The sequence below is a fragment of the Hypanus sabinus genome, chromosome 2 (genome assembly GCF_030144855.1).
Source record: "Hypanus sabinus isolate sHypSab1 chromosome 2, sHypSab1.hap1, whole genome shotgun sequence".
Taxonomy (NCBI): Eukaryota; Metazoa; Chordata; class Chondrichthyes; order Myliobatiformes; family Dasyatidae; genus Hypanus; species Hypanus sabinus.
Genome location: NC_082707.1, coordinates 119735337 through 119754676, shown reverse-complemented (window position 1 = coordinate 119754676; position 19340 = coordinate 119735337). Strand labels below are relative to the sequence as shown.

The 19340-nt window shown below is 44.8% G+C and overlaps 1 protein-coding gene and 1 long non-coding RNA gene across 10 annotated transcripts in view; one reads left to right on the top strand and one right to left on the bottom strand.

The window, feature by feature from the left end:
* Positions 1-19340, bottom strand: part of LOC132382938 (uncharacterized) — a 40271-nt gene that overhangs the window by 392 nt on the left and 20539 nt on the right. Inside the window, exon 2 of the long non-coding RNA XR_009508508.1 lies at positions 289-532. This is a non-coding gene — a long non-coding RNA (uncharacterized LOC132382938). The remainder of the gene's footprint in view (positions 1-288; positions 533-19340) is intronic.
* tyro3 (TYRO3 protein tyrosine kinase) overlaps positions 1-19340 on the top strand; it is a 118733-nt gene that overhangs the window by 88399 nt on the left and 10994 nt on the right. For all 9 annotated transcript variants that reach the window (XM_059953531.1, XM_059953488.1, XM_059953474.1 and 6 more), the window contains 4 exons: positions 988-1068; positions 8801-8893; positions 12340-12461; positions 16119-16228. In XM_059953531.1, coding sequence (XP_059809514.1) covers positions 988-1068; positions 8801-8893; positions 12340-12461; positions 16119-16228 — 406 coding nt within the window. The remainder of the gene's footprint in view (positions 1-987; positions 1069-8800; positions 8894-12339; positions 12462-16118; positions 16229-19340) is intronic.

The window sequence follows — 19340 nt, the reverse complement described above, 5'->3', positions numbered from 1 at the left end:
ATCAGACCGAACACCCTTCTTTTGAAACGATAAACCAGCTTATCTCTCCACAAAACCCTCCTTTTGAAACAATAAACCAGCTTATCTCTCCACAAAACCCTCCTTTTGAAATGATATAAACTAGTTTCCCTCTCCATTAGTGATCCTTGACTGCTGAGTGCTTCCATGTCTTTTTGTTTTTCTTTCAGACATCTGTCATCTGTTTTTATTGAATCTAAATTGAATATTGTTCAGCTGCCTCCTTTGGTCTTTGCGTGATGCACTGTGCTCGGTAAATCTTTGCTTTACCTTAGTGCAGTTGGCAATGGCGATGCTTTGCTGGTTTTTCTGAGTCAGACAGCTGCGTATGCAGGTCCTACTGTAGAGATTCGAGCAGATAATCTTGCACTGGTGGGATGGCTGTGCAGACAAACAGCACTGGCTAAATTGTCTCCTCTTTTGCTGGAGTAATCCTGCCTCACTGCAGCACGGTCAGGCAGTTCTCTGCTGTAGGAGATGCTTTTTTTTTTAATGACATCCTGTTTGGGCTCTCCTGTAAATAAAATATATACCTCTCATTCATAGTGGCACAGCAATTTCCTCAGCCCTTGCCAATATTTAACCCAAGAACCTGAATATAATCTTACTGCTGCTGATGGTCGAAACTGGCTACAAATAATGTGGCCACATTTCACTGGGTGCAGAACGCATTGACTTGGCCTGGAAACACAGGAGGCACTCTAACCCCGGTGAATCTCCGCTGTCCCCTCTCCAGCACTGTGGCAAACTGGAGTGCACACAGTCGCCCAGCTGTGGCCTAACCAAGGTTTGGTACAATTGCAGCATAACTTCCCTGCTCCTTGGGCCTGCAGGTTGTCCATTACAGGTCACTGTACCAACTTCAGTGTGCCTAGACCCCCTGAAGAATCAGCTAAGGCTCCCATCAGTGGGGATATCGATGACACCAATCTCTGCTTTGCCAACAATTGGTTCCATTTTAATTTCCAGGGGAGTTTGGCTCGGTGAAGGAGGCGTATTTGAAGATGGAGGATGGGTCCACTCAAAAGTTGGCCGTGAAAATGCTGAAAAGTGAGTGGGGTGATGGGATCGGGTTTAAGTGGGGGGGGGGGGGTGACCTCTGGGATTCTCCTCACAATGCAATTGCTCGAACTGTATGGATGTGAGTGAGCTCCAACTGAGAGACCTCACCTCACATCACTTTACCTCAAAGGTGAGATGGGAGGAGTCTGCTTTCTCTGTCTCACATCCCGTTTGCCCTGCCAGTAGGATTCTCGCCTCCAATTCTCTCTCCCAGGAAACTAAACTCCATTTCTCACTTCCCGTTCCCCCTTTCAACAGGATTCTCGCCTTGGATTCTCTCTCCCAGCAGGATTCTCACCTCTGATTCTATCTCCCAGAAAGATTCTCCCCTCTCATTCTCACATCCAATTCCCCCTCCCAGCAGAATTCTGACATCCCATTCCCCTCCAGCAGGATTCTCACATCCCATTCCCCTCCAGCAGAGTTCTCACATCCCATTCCCCTCCAGCAGGATTCTCACATCCCATTCCCTTCCAGCAGGATTCTCACATCCCATTCTCTCTCACTGGCCTGTCGTACACTGGCCTGCTCTGCTGCTCATATTGAAGGTTCAACATTTACTGCCCAAAGCTGTGGCAGAGAGCTGAAATTTTCTGTCAAATTTCCCAACCATTTCCTTCCTTGCCTCTTAAAGCAGCCCAAAATGTGTCTCCAGCTACACTGACGTTCTTCGTAGTGAAGGCAGCTAGGAAGTGTTCGTTTGAGATCTCATCTAAAGCTTCTGGCTCCATGCACTGATTGTCACTTTGATCCCTAATGGGTCTACTCTTTTCCTGGCTACTTTCTTGTCCTTAATGTACTTATAAAACACTTTGGGATTTCCTTTAATCTTTCCCACTGATGCAAATTCACACTGCCTTTGCTATTTCCTTTTAAACCCCCCCTTCACTTTGCATCCTCCTGTACAGCCCCTCCTGTTCTCAGATCCCTAGTATTGTCCTATGCAAACTTCTCTTACCTTTAACTAGACATGAATATTCCTTCACATTGTTGGCCTTTCCTTTCATCTTTAAGGTCTTGAACTTTCAGTATTTTGTTTTTGAATGCTTCTCACCGATAGCTTATAGACTTGCCTAAAAGTAACTGCCCCAATTCACCTGTGCTAGCTGCTGTATCATCCCATTAAATTTGATTTTTCCCCAATTTTGTTCTGGGCCATCCTTGTCTTTCTCCATAATTGCCTTGAAACTTTGAGTTATGGTCACTATCTCCAAAATGTCTCCCACTGATATTCTCACTGATAATGTCCAGTACTCCTGCATATCAGCTCAGGAAACTCTATTGGACACACTTTAGGAACTGCCCACTCCAAGTCTTTCATACTCAGATAATCCCTGTTGATAGGGGGAAGCTGAAATCCCCTGCTACAATTACCCTATTACTTTTATGTCATTCTGTGATTTGCCTACATATCTTTCTTTTTACTGTCAGGATGCCTGTGGTATATCCCCAGCAAAGTGATTGCCTACCAAGCTCCACCAATATGTAATCCTTAGATAACTTGCAGTAATGGAGTCTTTAATGTTGCAATGCCACCTCCTCATTTACATCCGCTCCCCTCTGCTAAGCCTGAAAGCTCCATCCCCTGTAATATTGAGTTAATAGTCATGACCAAATTTCAAACATCGGTCAATGATAGAAACAACATTATAGTCCCACGTGCTAATCTATGCTAATCTCAGATCCTCGGCCTTATTTGTAAGACTCCTTGTTGTAAAATAAGTGCAGTCCAGCCTTGCGTTCCTGTGGTATTCTTATCATCTAGGTACCCACTGGATTGAGTTAGTTTTACATCTAGTTTTGCCTGTGTTCTAACTCTGTGTCCCTTTCCCTTTCAAATTAGCACGTTGTGATTGCAGTCTTTGAGATTATTCTTTTTTAATCTGCGATCTAGTTATCAGTGTCACCCTTTCAGAGGGCCTGTCCTGGGCCCAGCACCTAATTGCAATTACAAAGAAAACAAGGCAGTGCCTCGACTTCCTTAGGACTTTGCAAGTATTCAGCATGACATCTAAAACTTCTATATATGCCAAAATTTTATAAATGTGTGGTTGAGAATGTTGTGTTTTGTAACTCCAAAGCATTAAAACTAATTAAAAGGAAAGCAAGAGAGCTGGAAATGCAAACCCAACTTCAGTTTTTACTTTAATCGAAGCATTCATGTATGACGTGTAGCATGATGACACGTGCAATTCATTTATTTTTACACAGAAACGATAATGAATTATTTGAACGAACAAGAATACTTAATCAAACTATATGTTTGCAAGATTACTCAAATATTACGGAAGTATTAAACACACAATACTCCTCCCTGCTTTGCTATAAACTCCAACTCAATATAGAATGCATCTCAACAGCACACTATATAATACAATTACTATACAGACATCCACAACATAGTGAATTTTAAATTGTCCCATTCAGACCTAAAGATTTAATTGCTGTGGAGGATTTCTTATTCTTGTGGGATATTCTTATTCTTTCCTGACAAGGAAAGGTCACTCTGCTTGGCAGGAGAGTCTTGGGACTGTGAAACAATCTCAGGCACTGGTGCCTTCTCCATGCTGGTTGTAGGAGTTGACTCAGACTGCAGGAAGTGGTTCTGACAGCTCTGGACACCTTTCTTCTCCTTCCTTTTTTTTCTAGTTGATCATCTTGATCTTGAGAAGGTGCATTTAGTTCACTGGAACATTCTCTTACTCATCCTTCTATTGCTCCCTTTACAATCTGATCTCTCCTCTTGGTTTTCTCATGCACAACATCATCTAACGAATCCTCTGATTCCATCTCTCCATTGACTCCTTTCTTTTTGGCCCTCTATTCATCCAGCTGGACTTTGGTCTTTGCATCTACCTTTACAAGCAGCTTTGTGTCTCCCACTTGAACTTCGTGCAATAACCTTAATGCACACAGAGTAGATTCTGGTTCTTTATACTCACAAAAGCCGAATGCCTACAACTTTCCTGAAAAAACTAAGCCACATTTTGCAAGTAACTGCCTAATTAGCACATCAAAAGCTTTCTCAGATATGTTGCCTGCAAAACTTTTGTAGTTGGACCACTGCTTTTGTCGCTTTCCTGCTTTCTCTGAGTAGCATAATCCTTCCTTGCCAACCAGAGGCACAGAGGTTGGCACCAACACCTGTTTGTCCTCTGTTGGGTGGGTGGTTTATGCGTACAACATGGAGACAGTTGTGGCATCTCTCAGCACCTTTCTTCATTCGCTTTCAGATGGCTTCATTGCAGGGGATGTGGCATGCAATTGGTGAATGGATCTCCCAATCACTTCGTTGTTGTCTCAGCCAATCACCAACCACAATGCTGGTCCTTCTGTTTTTGACACATACAAACCCAAAGCGGCTTGTTGATTGTTGTGTTTCACTTTTATGAATGTCATTCCCTCAGGAGTTAGGTTTTCTCCAGTTTAAATCCTTAGTTGGATATTCGCAGGCTTCAGTTCAGTATCTTTGAAGTGACTGAAGCAGCCAAGCCAGTGTCCAATTCCATTTGAATCAATTCGCCATTCCCTACTGATACAAGCCATATTGCTTGTCTATTGTTAGTTTCCACATTGTAAATCTTGAAGCTACCCAACCCTGTGTCACTCTCATCAATATTAGCGTTTTCATCAACAGCATGCAGATTACTGCACCCTGATTTTCTAGATTTTTCTCTTCCCTGTGCAGACCATTTATTTTTGTCTGCCTGCCATGCTCTTTGTATGTATCCTAGTTTGTTTCATTTTCAGCAAGTTTAACCTTTAAGCCTGCATTGGTCTGGTGTTTATGAGCCTCAGCTACAAGAGTAACACAATTTGTTTGGTCAGGTAAGCCTCCATCTAGATGTATGAATTTTGTTCACGCTCACTTTCCTTTCTGACTGCAACTCAATTGCATTTCTGTCAGCTGTTTTTGAATGCTTTCTTGTAAGATTCCACAAACTAAGTGATCCCTCAGGGCATCATTAAGCCCATCACTGAGCTGACAGTGCTCAGACAACTTCTTCAATTCATCCATGTATACTGAAATGGACTCCCTTTCTTTTTGATTCACTTATGAAACCTAAAGCATTCTGCAATCAGTAATAGTTTTGATTCTAAATGTTCCTGCATTACTTGCACAATATCAGCAAAGCTCATTTCGGCTGCTTTGGTTGGTTGGAGCTGTCAAATTCCTAAGCAAATTATATGCATTTAAACCCAATGCACTCAGCAAAATTGGTGCTTGGTTCTCATTGACTATTTCATTTGCTTTAAAACACTCCACAATCCGTTCAGTATATAAAATCCAGTTATCTGTTGTGGAATCAAACACATCAATCTCTCGCTGCACTTCAACAGGTTGAGAGCCATCTTGGATTCGCTTTTAAAATACCTTGTTACCGTTGTTGTGTTTTGTAACTCCAAAACATTAAGCTAATCAACTAGAAAACAAGAGTGCTGGGAAAACAAATCTAACTTTAGTTTTTACTTTAATGGAGGCGTAGTAGCGTCATGACATATGCAATACACTTACTTTTACACATAATCATAGAATATAGAGCATAGAAACCGAAAGCACATTCCAGGCTCTTTGGCCCACATTGTTGTGCCGACCATATAACCTACTCTAGAAACTGTCTAGAATTCCCCTACCGCATATCCGTCTATTTTTCTAAGCTCCATGTACCTGTCTAAGAGTCTCTTAAAAGAACCTATTGTATCCGCCTCCACCACCATCACCAGCAGTGCATTCCACGCACTCACCACTCTCCATGTGAAAAACTTATCCCAGACATCCCTCTGTACCTGCTTTCAGTCACCTTAAAACTGTGCCCTCTCGTGCTAGCCATTTCAGCCCTGGGTAAAAGCCTCTGACTATCCACATGATCAATGCCTCTCATCTTATTAAACACCTCTATCGGGTCACCTCTCATCTTCCATCGCTCCAAGGAGAAAAGGCCGAGTTCACTCAACCTATTTTCATAAGGCACACTCTCCAATCCAGGCAACATCTTTGTAAATCTCCTCTGCACCCTGTCAATAGTATCCACATCCTTCCTCTAGTGAGGTGACCAGAACTGAGCACAGTACTCCAAGTGGGGTCTGACCAAGGTCCTATATAGCTGCAACATTACCTCACAGCTTTTGAACTCAATCCTACGGTTGATGAAGGCCAACACACCATACGCCTTCTTAACTGTCAACCTGCACAGCAGCTTTGAGTGGCCTACGGACACAAACCCCAAGATCTCTCTGATCCTCCACACTACCAAGAGTCTTACTAATAATACTATATTCTGCCACTTCTCAGCTCAGTTTTGCATCCTATCGATGTCCCGCTATAACCTTTGACCCACCAGACTCTCCACAACACCCTCGAACTTTGTGTTATTAGCAAACTTACTAACTCACCCTTCTACTTCCTCATCCAGGTCATCTATAAAAATCACAAAGGGCTGGGGTCCTAGGACAGATCTCTGTGGAACACCATAATGAATCATTTAAACAAACAAGAATGCTTAATCAAACAATATGTTTACAATATTACTCAAATATTAAACAAACAACAGAGAGTATATTGACTGGTTGCATCACAGCCTGGTATGGAAACACCTATGCCATTGACTGGAAAACACTACAAGAAGTAGTGGGTGTGGCCCAGTCCATCATGAGTAAAGCCCCACCTCCCTCTCCCCCACATCTACACGTAGCTTTGTTGCAGGAAAGCAGAGACCCCCAACAGCCAGGACATGCTCTTTGTCGCTACTGCCATCAGGAAGAAGGTACAGGAGCCTCAGGACTCACACCACCAAGTTCAGGAACAGTTTACTGCCCCTCAACCATCAGGCTCTTGAACCAAAGTGGATGACTTCACTCGCCCCATCACTGAACTGTTCTCACAAACTATGGACTCATTTTCGAGGACTCTTCATTTCTTGTTCTTTATATTCATTGTTTATTTATTATTATCATTCTTTCTTTCTTTTCTTTCTTCTTGTATTCGCACAATTTGCTGTCTTTTGCACACTGGTTGATTGATTTTATTGATTCTCATTGATTTTATTATGATTATTGGATTTATTGTCATCAGGAAGAAGGTACAGGAGCCCACAAGAAAATGAGTATCAGAGTTTAAAATGATGACATATATGTACTTTGATAATAAATTTCTTTTGAACTTTAGCTCCCTAAATTCAAATGACAGCACCTCATCCCTCATTTCACTGAATACGATCCACCCCTCCGGGTGTTTGCATCACCCCACTGAGAATGTCCTGACCTCATCCTGTGACATCCAGTGAGGCAACCAACCACCCGCGACTCACATTGACAGCTAGTGAAGCATCTGTTCAGTCAGCCCACTACTGAGGTGCTTATCACTATTGACTTGTGCTCCCTTTTGCTACACCCCTGAGACACTCACTGTATCATGATCTTGACTTTGGCTCCACACCTCAGAAGAACGTTGACCTGCACCGTGTTCAAATCAAGTCAAGTTTATTGTCATGTGCACATGTACACTGAAGTACAAGGACAATGGAAAAACTTGCTTTAAGCAACATGCAGATACAGACAGCAGGACAAAGTTGTACATAAATTACTCAGGACAGTGACACAAAAATTGTAAAATAAAACATCAGTGCAAAAAATGCACAATCAAGAGACAAGTCTAGGGTAGTGCAAAAGCTCTGAAGTTTCCAAAATGGGAAATCAGCTCTAGACTGAGATGTCCTTTAAGACCTCCCTGACTACTTCCCTCCCCCTCGCTCTTACCCTCCCTGGTGGTCACTAATTCCTCCACTGACTGCATTTCCTTCAGCTGTGTGATTCAGATCGTGCAGGTTGGTTTGAAAAATGAGTGGTTGAAAGGAAGTAGCTGTCCTTGGAGTGGAAAATCAGTTTTCTGTTCCTCCTGCCTAATGGTAGATCTCAGAAGATGGCATGGTCTGGATGGTTGGGATTGTTGATGATGGATATTGATGAAAAGATGGCATGGTCTGGATGGTTGGGATTGTTGACGATGGATATTGATGAGAAGATGGCATGGTCTGGATGGTTGGAATTGTTGATGATGGATATTGATGAGAAGATGGCATGGTCTGGATGGTTGGGATTTTTGACGATGGATATTGATGAGAAGATGGCATGGTCTGGATGGTTGGGATTTTTGATAATGAATATTTCCTCAAGGCAACATCTTATGTAGGTTCTACTGACGTTGGGGAGTACTGTAATTGTGCCATGATGTATCAGATGGAGTCCACTATCCTCTGTGGCTTCCTTTGTTCCTGCATGTTCCTATTGCCGTACAGAGCTATGATGCAACCAGCCAGAGTATTTCCAGCAGCAAATCTATAGAAGTTTCTGGAGCGTTTGTTAGATATGCCAAGCCTCCTGAATTTCCCAAGAAAATAAAGACGCTTATATACCATCCTTGTGATTGCATCTATGTGCTATGCAAAGTACAAGTCATCTGCTATGTGAACCAAAGGAACTAAAAGCCCTGGCCCTATCCACTGCCAATTCCTCAGTGTAGACTGGTGCATATTCACTCTCCTTCTCTCAATTAAGTCAACAATCACCTCTTTAGTTTTACTGACAACAAGGATATGGAAGAATGGTAAACCAAGGTGGCAGAGGACATTGAATGGGAGCCAACCATAACCTAGTTGAAGGGTGGAGCAGGCTGGAAAAGATAGATGATTCATATCTGTTCCTTTCTCCCTCTCCCATGCAGCTGAAATCTGTGCACCCGGAGACAATGAGGAGTTCTTGCGAGAGGCAGCCTGCATGAAGGAATTCAACCACCCAAACATCATTAAGATTATTGGTGAGTGAGCCAGGGCTGAGGGTGCAGTGGGAAAATGGTAAAGGTGGGCAGATGGGAAACAGTGCCATCCCGTATCTCGGTGCTAAACCCACTTAAAGGGGCACACTGTACCACCGAGTCTGGGTGGACAGGGCTATGTCACATGACATTCCGCACCCAATCATGTTGCTCTCACTTCCCCCTCAGTGATTGTCTGAGGGGACTACCTCCTGATGTCCACACTGGGTTGAAGTGAGTCATTCAAACAATGCCTATCAAAAGAGCTTCTCCATTCTACAAAACCAAGTGATCAAACGGTCTTTTCTCCTGGGTGTGCTCATAGCAGGGGGCCTATCCCCGGAGCACTCCAAGTCAATCCGGGAGAGTTACCATGGGCGGAGGAATCCAAGGGCTTTATACCACCTTGGGCTGGATTTCAGCGCTCAGCAGTCCCAGGTGACATGAAAAATGGATTTTGGACAACATTCAGTGGCCACTTTATTCGGTACACCTGTACATCTGCTCATTAATGCAAATATCTAATCAGCCAATCAGGTGGTAGCAGCACAATGCATAAAAACATGTAGACATAGTCTAGTGTTTTAGTTATTGTTCAGAACAAACATCATAATGGGGAGGAAATGTGATCGAAGTGACTGTAACTATGGAATGATTGTTGGTGCCAGTCAGGGTGGTTTGCGTATCTCAGAATCTGCTGATTGCCTGGGATTTTCATGCACAGCAGTCTCTAAAGTTTACAGAGAATGGTGCAAAAAACAAAACAGAAGTCCTGTGAGTGGGAATTCTGTGGGCAAGAACACCTCGTTAATGAGAGAGGTCAGAAGAGAGTGGCTCAGCCAGTTCAAGCTGACGGGAAGGTGACGGTAACTCAAGTAACCATGTGTTACAACAGCGGTGTGCAGAAGAGCACCTCTGAACAGACACATGTCCAACCTTGAAGTGAGCGGCTACAGCATCAGAAGACCACAAGCAAACTGTTATGTTTTGTAACTCCAGAAATGAACTGGAACGCACGAGGCTGAGAAATCACTTTAGTGAGGCACTCACTTATGACGCAGTGGAGTAGTGATGTATGCCATTCACGTACTTCGTACATATAACCCATAATGCCAAGAAAAAATGCTTAATCAAATAATATATTTACACTATCATTGCAATATTAAATATACACTCAGTGGACACCTTATTGGGTAGAGGAGTTAGATTGTGTTATTTCTTTTGGATATTTAGATTAAAAATCTGTCCTAGCTTGTGTATTTTAGGTGATTACGGCTCTACTCTGCCTGCATGTAGTTTGTTCAGGCTAGGTGGAGATGTGGAGTTGTACAGCGTGGGTAAAGGCCATTCAGCCCACTGAGCCTATGCTGAACATTAAGCATTCGACTGTACGAATCCCAGTTTATTCTCCACACATTCTCATCGACTCTCCCTCTCACCTTCTCACAAGGGATAATTAATTGAGGGTGATTAACCTGTCAACCCACATAACTTTGGTGTGTGGGTGGAAATCAGAGTACCAGAATCTCCCACTCACCTTCTCACAAGGGAAAATTAACAAGGGGTAATTCATCTCCGAACCCGCGTATCTTTGGCGTGTGGGTGGAAACCGAAGCCAGCAGGGTCACTGGGGGAACATGCGGATTCCACACAGGCAGCACACTGCGAGGGTAGGCCCAGGTTCAGGTGCTGCCCGCACCACACTGCGAGGGTAGGACGCCATGGGCAAGCCCCTGGCAATTGTGGCTTGGTGGGGGGGGGGGGGGGGGGGGGAAGAACATCTGAGTTAGAAGTAGTGAGTTCAGGCCTCGTCCTGCAGCAGAAAATTCTACACCAGTGCTTCCAGCCCCAATCAGAGAAGAGCAGTGATATCTTCTTCCTGTTGTCCCTTACCAAAGTCTGTCTTTCAAAAGCCCCGTACTGGCTGCGATCTGAAAGAGGATTTGAGGGGATTTTTTTACGGAGAGAGTGTTGGACATCTGGAAAGCGCTGCCAGAGGAGGTGGTGGAATTGGAGACAAACATTTGGAGCAAGGCTTAAAAGAATATGGTCCTAATGGAGGCAAATGGATACTGCAGATGGACAAAATGCTGGCCTGGGTGTGTCTGGCTACAGGGGCTTTTTTAATGCTGTATCACTTCCAGGCTATAAGACTGTAGGAAGCACGTGGAGGTAATTTGGTGCCGAGCATTCCCACCCATAGGGATAGGGCATTGTACACTCGTTAAAAATAGCTTCAGAAATCAAAGGCATAAAGACTCAAAGACTTTAAAGTAGACAACTGTCAATCAAATAGAGGGACACGTGCACCATTGATTTAAAAGTTAAGATTTTAAAAATAAAAATGCTTAAGCGTGGCACAGTGGTGCATTCAGTAGAGAACCTGTTTCACAGCTCCAGAGGCCCAGTTCAATCCTGACCTCTATGTGGAGTTTGCACGTTCTTCCTGTGACCGCCCCCCCCCCCCCCAATGTCCTGGTTTCCTCTCACATTCCAAAAATGTTGCTAGGCCGGCCGGCCACTGTCAGCAGTTTCTGGCATGCGGGGGGTTGGTAGAAGCTGGGGAGGAGTTGATGGGAGTCTGGAGAGAGTGAAGTGTAATGGGAGTTGATGGGAGTCTGGAGAGAGTGAAGTGTAATGGGAGTTGACGGAAGTCTGGAGAGAGTGAAGTGTAATGGCAGTTGACGGGAGTCTGGAGAGAGTGAAGTGTAATGGGAGTCTGGAGAGAGTGAAGTGTAATGGGAGTTGACGGGAGTCTGGAGAGAGTGAAGTGTAATGGGAGTTGACGGGAGTCTGGAGAGAGTGAAGTGTAATGGGAGTTGACGGGAGTCTGGAGAGAGTGAAGTGTAATGGGAGTTGACGGGAGTCTGGAGAGAGTGAAGTGTAATGGGAGTTGACGGGAGTCTGGAGAGAGTGAAGTGTAATGGGAGTCTGGAGAGAGTGAAGTGTAATGGGAGTTGATGGGAGTCTGGAGAGAGTGAAGTGTAATTGATGTGAATGGGGTTGAAGGGAAATGGGGAGTCGGTGTAGTAAAGGGCCCGTTCTCATGTGGAATGTCTCTGGCACTCTGTGACCGTGATTTTACCACAAAAAAAGAAAACTTAAAACAATGAGGATAAATCAAACGTGTCAGCTGCCTGTGAGGCCCTGCACTTGCCCTTTGTTGCTCTCCTTGCGTGTGTTCACCCCAGCACTTCTCCACATGGGAGCCACTGGGGAATTGTTGGCAGGTGCTGTGCTTGTGCAGAATTCCTGATTCTCCTGATGTAAGCATTTCTCAGGAAAAATCAAGGCCACTCTTTCATATGGTCCCGTCTGGGTGTTTGTAAAACCGAGGAGTGCCCTACTCAATCCAGACACATTGGGAGGTGTGCAGTCAACACCTTTGTTGCCTGAAGTCAAGTTATCATTCCTTATTTTTCCTCCTTCTGCATCTCTGTGCTTCCTAGGAGTGAGTCTCCAGAGTCGACCTCACCGGAGACTTCCTGTTCCCATGGTCCTGCTGCCATTCATGAAGCATGGAGACCTTCACACCTACCTTGTCCTGTCCAGGCTGGGAGACCAACCCGTTGTAAGTCAGCTTTGTTCATTTAAAGGCCGGCCCTCTTGTCTCTTGTCCTGGGGTATAGCTTAGTGTTAAAGGTGATTTGACCTGCTTGTTAAATAGCCCCGTGTACTGTAGGTTGTGATGCTGCACACTTTAGGGAGAGATTCTGGCCCATGACCTGTTGGGGAATCTCAACTGGAATTCCAGAGTGCTCCCCTCCCCGGTGAAGAAACGTGGCCGGAACGGTTGCAGGCTGAAGTGTGAGTCCTGCCCTGAAGTGTAGCTGGTCTGGTCTGTCACGCTAGGCGACAATCTGTGTCTACAAAACCAAGAATCAGCACTCTAGTTGAGAAAAGAAAATGAGCTGAGGAGTTGTAGTCATTTTCCCTGTTTGATTAAAAGTAATTACATTCCACACAAACAACCTGCTCACATGCTGTTGTAACCCACGTTCTGTGGGTGAGTCCTTTCTACAGACTGAGTTCATCCTGCCGTGACCATGCTGCATATGATGTCACCCAGCTATCACTCATAAAACAAACCTGCTGAGCATTGTTCTCCTGAAATTTGTGTGGGTAATATTGGTTGAAATGTTAAATGGGCACGTACTTAAACTAGCAGTCTACAGAAGAGAGAGCTGGCTGAAACAGATGGTTAGATGCCTGATTCTGTTGCTTTCAAAGATTACTTCTCACCATGAGACTTCCAACTGCACAATTAGTAACATACGGAAGTCAGTATGTGGCACCGAGTGCTGTTACAATCCAGCTGCAATTGATAAATCCAGATTAAGTGAAACTCTGGTTCCTGATATTCTGACCACCACATTACTCAGGAACATCCTAATAAGTTCTCCCTCTCTCTCCTCCCTCTCCCTCCCCCTTCCCCTCTTCCCCCTCCCTTCACTTCTTCCCCCTCCCTTTCCTTCTCCTCTCTTCCCCTCCCCTGCCCCTTCCCCTCCTCTCCCCTTCCCCTATCCCTCTCCACCTTCCCCTCACCTTTCACATTCGCCCTCCCCACGAGCTTCTCTCAACTCCTCTCTCCCCTTCTCTCTTCCCCATCTCTCCCCTACCCACCCCTCCCCCTGCCCCCTCTCTCTACCCCCTCCTCTCCTTTCTCCCTCTCTCTACCCCCCTCCTCCCCTTTCTCCCTCTCTCTACCCCCTCCTCCCCTTTCTCCCTCTCTCTACCCCCTCCTCTCCTTTCTCCCTCTCTCTACCCCCCTCCTCCCCTTTCTCCCTCTCTCTACCCCCCTCCTCCCCTTTCTCCCTCTCTCTACCCCCCTCCTCCCCTTTCTCCCTCTCTCTCCCCCCCACTTCCCCCCCCCTTTGGAACACTTTTCCCGCCTCTCTCCATTAGGCAATTTCTCTACCTTTCCCCATGCATCCCGATCCTCTGCCATCCCAACTGGAGCGTGTTTCATTCTTCCTTTCTCCTGGTGTGCTGGTTTTTATATCCTAGGCATTGGGCCCCTGTTCACCACAGTCCCTCTGCAGCCGTCCACATGCTGAACCATTCCTTCTTCGTTTTCAACCGTTCCCCATTTGTCGGCAACTAACCCGCACAAATTCAAAGTTCTCTTGCTGGTATTTAACTTGCAGTCCTCTTCCTTTAACAGTACCATTTCAAGCCATCTTTCAGCACCCCGCCCCCTCCCCGCCTTCCTCCACAGAATTTGCAGGTTCCATTCTCTGCAATTGACTCGTCAGTGTCCTCTTTTCCTTTTGAGGCTTGCAGTCTGAGTACAGGGTTACTGTCTGGCATGTCGACAATTCCCTTCCTCCCACAGATGCTGCTCCACCCGCTGAGCTCTTCCAGCAGACTGTTGCTCCAGCTTCCGGCATCTGCAGCCTCGCGTGTCTCCTCTTTTCCATTAGACAGTAGGTGCAGGAGTAGGCCATTTGGCCCTTCTAGCCAGCACCGCCAGTCACTGTGATCATGGCTGATCATACACAATCAGTATCCCGTTCCTGCCCTCTTCCCATATCCCTTGACCCCACTATCTATAAGAGCTCTATCTAACTCTCTCTTGAATGCATCCAGAGACTTGGCCTCCACTGCCTTCTGGGGCAGAGCATTCCACATATCCACCCCTCTCTGGGTGAAAAAGTTTTTCCGCATCTCTGTTCTAAATGGCCTACCCCTTATTCTTAAACTGTGGCCTCTAGTTCTAGACTCACCCATCAGCGGAAACATGCTTCCTGCCTCCAGCGTGTCCAATCCCTTAATAATCTTATATGTTTCAATCAGATCCCCTCTCATCCTTCTAAATTCCAGTGTATACAAGCCCAGTCGCTCCAATCTTTCAACATATGACAGTCCCACCATTCTGGGAATTAACCTCGTGAACCTACGCTGCACTCCCTCAATAGCAAGAATGTCCTTCCTCAAATTTGGAGACCAAAACTGCACACAGTACTCCAGTTGGGGTCTCACCAGGGCCCTGTACAGCTGCAGAAGGACCTCTTTACTCCTGTACTCAATTCCACTTGTTATAAAAGCCAGCATGCCATTAGCTTTCTTCACTGCCTGCTGTACCTGCATGTTTGCTTTCATTGACTGATGTACAAGAACACCTAGATCTCCTTTTCCTAACGACTCCATTTAGATAATAATCTGCCTTCCTGTTCTTGCCACCAAAGTGGATAACCTCACATTTATCCACATTAAACTGCATCTGCCATACATTTGCCCACTCACCCAACCTGTCCAAGTCACCCTGCATTCTCATAACATCCTCCTGACATTACACACTGCCACCCAGCTTTGTGTCATCAGCAAATTTGCTAATCCCTTTTAATCCCTTCTTACTTTTAATCCCTTCATCTAAATCATTAATGTATATTGTAAACAGCTGCGGTCCCAGCACCGAATCTTGCGGTACCCCACTGGTCACAGCCTGCCATTCCAAAAGGGACCCGTTAATCACTACTCTTTGTTTCCTGTCAGCCAGCCAATTTTCAGTCCATGTCAGCACTCTGCCCCCAATACCATGTGCCCTAATTTTGCCCACTAATCTCGTATGTGGGACTTTATCAAAAGCTTTCTGGAAGTCCAGGTACACTACATCCACTGGCTCTCCCTTGTCCATTTTCATAGTTACATCCTCAAAAAACTCCAGAAGATTAGTCAAGCATGATTTTCCCTTCATAAATCCATGCTGACTCAGACTGATCCTTCTACTGCTATCCAAATGTGTTGTAATTTCCTCTTTTAGCACTCCAATTAAAACAAAACACAAAAAAGATCAGCAAAACTGCAGGTGCTAGAATTAAAATGTTTTGTCTTTGCTTATCCTTGTTGCCCAGTGAGTTTTCAGACCACTTTTCTCCAATTACCTCTATTGGAATTTTGGCACTATTTCTTCTCTGTCATGGCCACGTTGGACAACATAACTTCGTCCTCTCTCCCTCAGTCTTGTGCAAGTTTTATTAATTCTGTTGTTTATTTTGCACACTTGTAGGCAATAGAGAAATCTCTTAATTTAAGTTTGTCCTTGCCCTGTACTGCCTTTCTGCTGTAAAAAAGTTAATGTTCATGACCCTGTGTATGCACAATGAGTTTGAACTTGGGGGCCTATCCTATCATCGTCCTTTCCCTACTTCCCTCTTGTCCCATATTCACTAGATGAGGTCAGTGTCTCTATTTGCCAGTTGACCATGTCTCCTTTGTCCTCTTCCAGGAGATTCCTTTTCAAAAGCTGTTGAATTTTATGATTGACATTGCCAAGGGGATGGAATACCTGAGCAGCAAGAACTTCATCCACAGGGACCTGGCTGCTCGCAACTGCATGTGAGTGGGTCGCTGATGGTCTCGAGGCCAAGATTGAGTACGGAGACACTATTTTCCCAATTCACTGCGATAATTTCAGTCTGGCTGCTATAGGGAGAAGTAGCCTGGAGTGTATCTTGTGGGAGGAGGGGAGTTTAATGGAGATAACGTGCCTGGACAGTGGGAGATGCAGCAGTGAAGCACCTGTAGGTGCAAGTGTGGAGGGTGGGGGGAAAGCTCTCTGATGCATTCATACTGTGTAGAGGTAAGATATAGGTAAGTATTTAACTGCCTATTGTATATTATTGCTTAGTAATTTACTGGTTGGTGAAAATTATTTGATTAGCACTGTGGTTTTTGTGGCTAATGATTTTGTTTTGATATTAGCTTAATAGTTACAATCTCCAAAGTCAAAATGAATTTAGTTACGCAATGTATCAAAGTAAATTTATTATCAAAGCACATTATTGTGGTCACATGTAACCTTGAGATTCATTTTCTTGTGGGCATATTCAGTAAATCCAGCAACCATAATAGAATCAACGAAAGACTGCACTGACAGGGCAGAGAAACAAGAAGTGTGCAAAAGACAACAAAATGCAAATACAAAAGGGAATAATAATAATAGATAAATAAGCAATAAATATTGAGAACGTGAGATGAAGAGTCCTTGAAAGTGAATCCATAGGTTGTAGGAACACTTCAGTGATAGGGCAAGTGAAGTTGAGTGAATTTATCCCCCCAGTTCAGGAGCCTGATGGCTGAGGGGTAATAACTGCTCCTGAACTTGGTGATGTGAGTCCTGAGGCTTCTGTACCTTCTTCCTGATGATAGCAGAGCATGTCCTGGGTGGTGGAGATCCCTGATAATGGATTCTCCTTTCCTGCGACAGCACTTTCCCATATTATGACAGTTCGGGTAGCGGAAATTCAGGCTCCAGAGTTGCATATCACTACCAAAAAAAGCTGAGATATGGAATGAAAATTTGCTCTTGTTGGATTTATGTGAAAGAATAAGCACAAAACAGTTCACATTACCGAAAATCATGCTTTCTAGGAATGCATTCCTTCTTTCATATGTTGGTACACTGTAGGTTCCACAAACAATAGGACATCTTGCCAAACCACATGCGATATCTGAACTGTATTTGTGGGAGTTTGGCTCAACTTCATAGTGTCATACAACACAAAACAAACTTTTGGCCCAACCACTTCATTCTGATCAAGATGTCCAACCCAAGCTAATCCCATTTGCCAGTATCTGCCCCACCATCTCCTAAAAGTTGTTATTCTACCTGTTTCAGCCACTTCCTCTGGCAGCTCATTCCTCATTCCTCTGTGTGACGAAGTTGCCCTCGTGATTTTATACAGGATAAGATTGCCTCTCAGTCTCCTACACTCTAAGGAATACAGTCCCTGCCTGTCCAACCTCCACCTAGAACACAGTCCCTCAAGTCCTGGCAACATTCTTGTAAATCTTCCCTGCACTCTTTCCAGTTAAATAACATCTTTCCTACAAAAAGATGGCCAAAGCTGAACATCATACTGCAAGTGGAGCTTCAGGTGTGTCCTGTACACTGCTCCATGATGACTCCTGTAATGGGATTCTGCTGTGTGGAGTGTGAGCTGCAGCAGAAACGGCACACACCAGTCATGAACGGAAGGGATAAGAGTATCTGACCTTTGCCACACGCTTCACGGAGCGCTTGTGTTCAGGGACTACGATGCTTTTACTGTCTTTGGGGATAATATTGAAACCTCTTGGTAAGCTGATAGAATAGCTCCTTCAAGTGTTAACGGAGACAGACAGTGTCCTTTGGAAATTGCATTCCTCCAGGAGGATCACAACCTTGTCATCGGGTTTGGAGGCTTGTGTGCCTCAGTGATTCAGAGAACTACGTTGGCTGGAGTCAGGGCTTTGTGCTTTGACTCTTGGTAGGGTCACCCATGCCAAACAGGTCAAAGGGTAGAGACCAGACTAAGAGTGGTCACCAGATCTCCAGGTTTTGGGACTTGGCTCAGTGCTAACAACCCTGACTGGTAAAACAAAATTGTTGTGGAAACAGCAACGAGGAATCCTTCTACATCTCAGTGTGACGGTATTCCTGAGTCTCCACCTGGGACTTGCCTGACTGACAGTAGTGAAAACCAAGACGAAGCTACTGAGATGATGAAGGAAGCCCTGAACACCGCCAGAGATGGAGGATCTACATTGCTGCCCTAAACGCCAGTGGCGTAATGGGTAGTGAGTAAGTAAGAAGGGAGCCCCTGTGGTGTATTTCTCACCTGCTGCCAAAGGGAGAGATCCATCATCTCAACTTGAAAGAATTTTGGAGGAGTAGGAAGGGGAAATGCCATGAGAAAGGGGGTAAATGAGAGAACAAGGCCGTGTATGTTGAGATGGGGATGAGATGAGGTTAGTGATAGGGCATTGGGACCAGGGGCAAGCAGGTAATTGTGATGTTTTCCTTCTGAACCAGACTGGTGAGAAGGATAAACTGGTAACTGCAACATGGCTGAATGGAAAAATAGTGAATGCATTTTTTCCCGTCCTGATGAAAGGTCTCGGCCCAAAATATCGACTGTTTACTCTTTTCCATAGATGCTGCCTGGCCTTTTGTGTTCCTCCAGCATCTTCTGTGTGTTGAATGCAAAACAGAGTTAAGCTTAGAATTTTGTTATTAACATGAACTAGATATCCTGGAATGAATAAGAGGTAAATCATATTAGAATTAGTAATTATGAGTGAACCTAATTTAGTTAACAGCCTGACGATGTTTGAATATCTATGTAACATAAGTCAAAATGGGATTTGGGTTCAATGTGTGTTAAAGGGAGAGCCTCAAAACGGTGTTCAAGGTAATGCTCATCTCAACAGGATGCAGCGCAATTGTCCACAGATGCCGATAAGGCCACAGGTTTAGAAAGTAACTCAATACAATATAGAATCTATTTATTTCTCTGAAGAGCTCTCTGCCCCAGTAGGACTACGGGTACTCTCAGGTCAAAGGGGAGAGTGAATGATGTGCTTGCTTAACACAGGTCCTGCAGAACAGGGTGAGATAAATAGAACAGCAGATGCCAGAACGTGTACTAAGAACAACCAAAAGAGAAAAGAAGTTTGCCAGTTATCA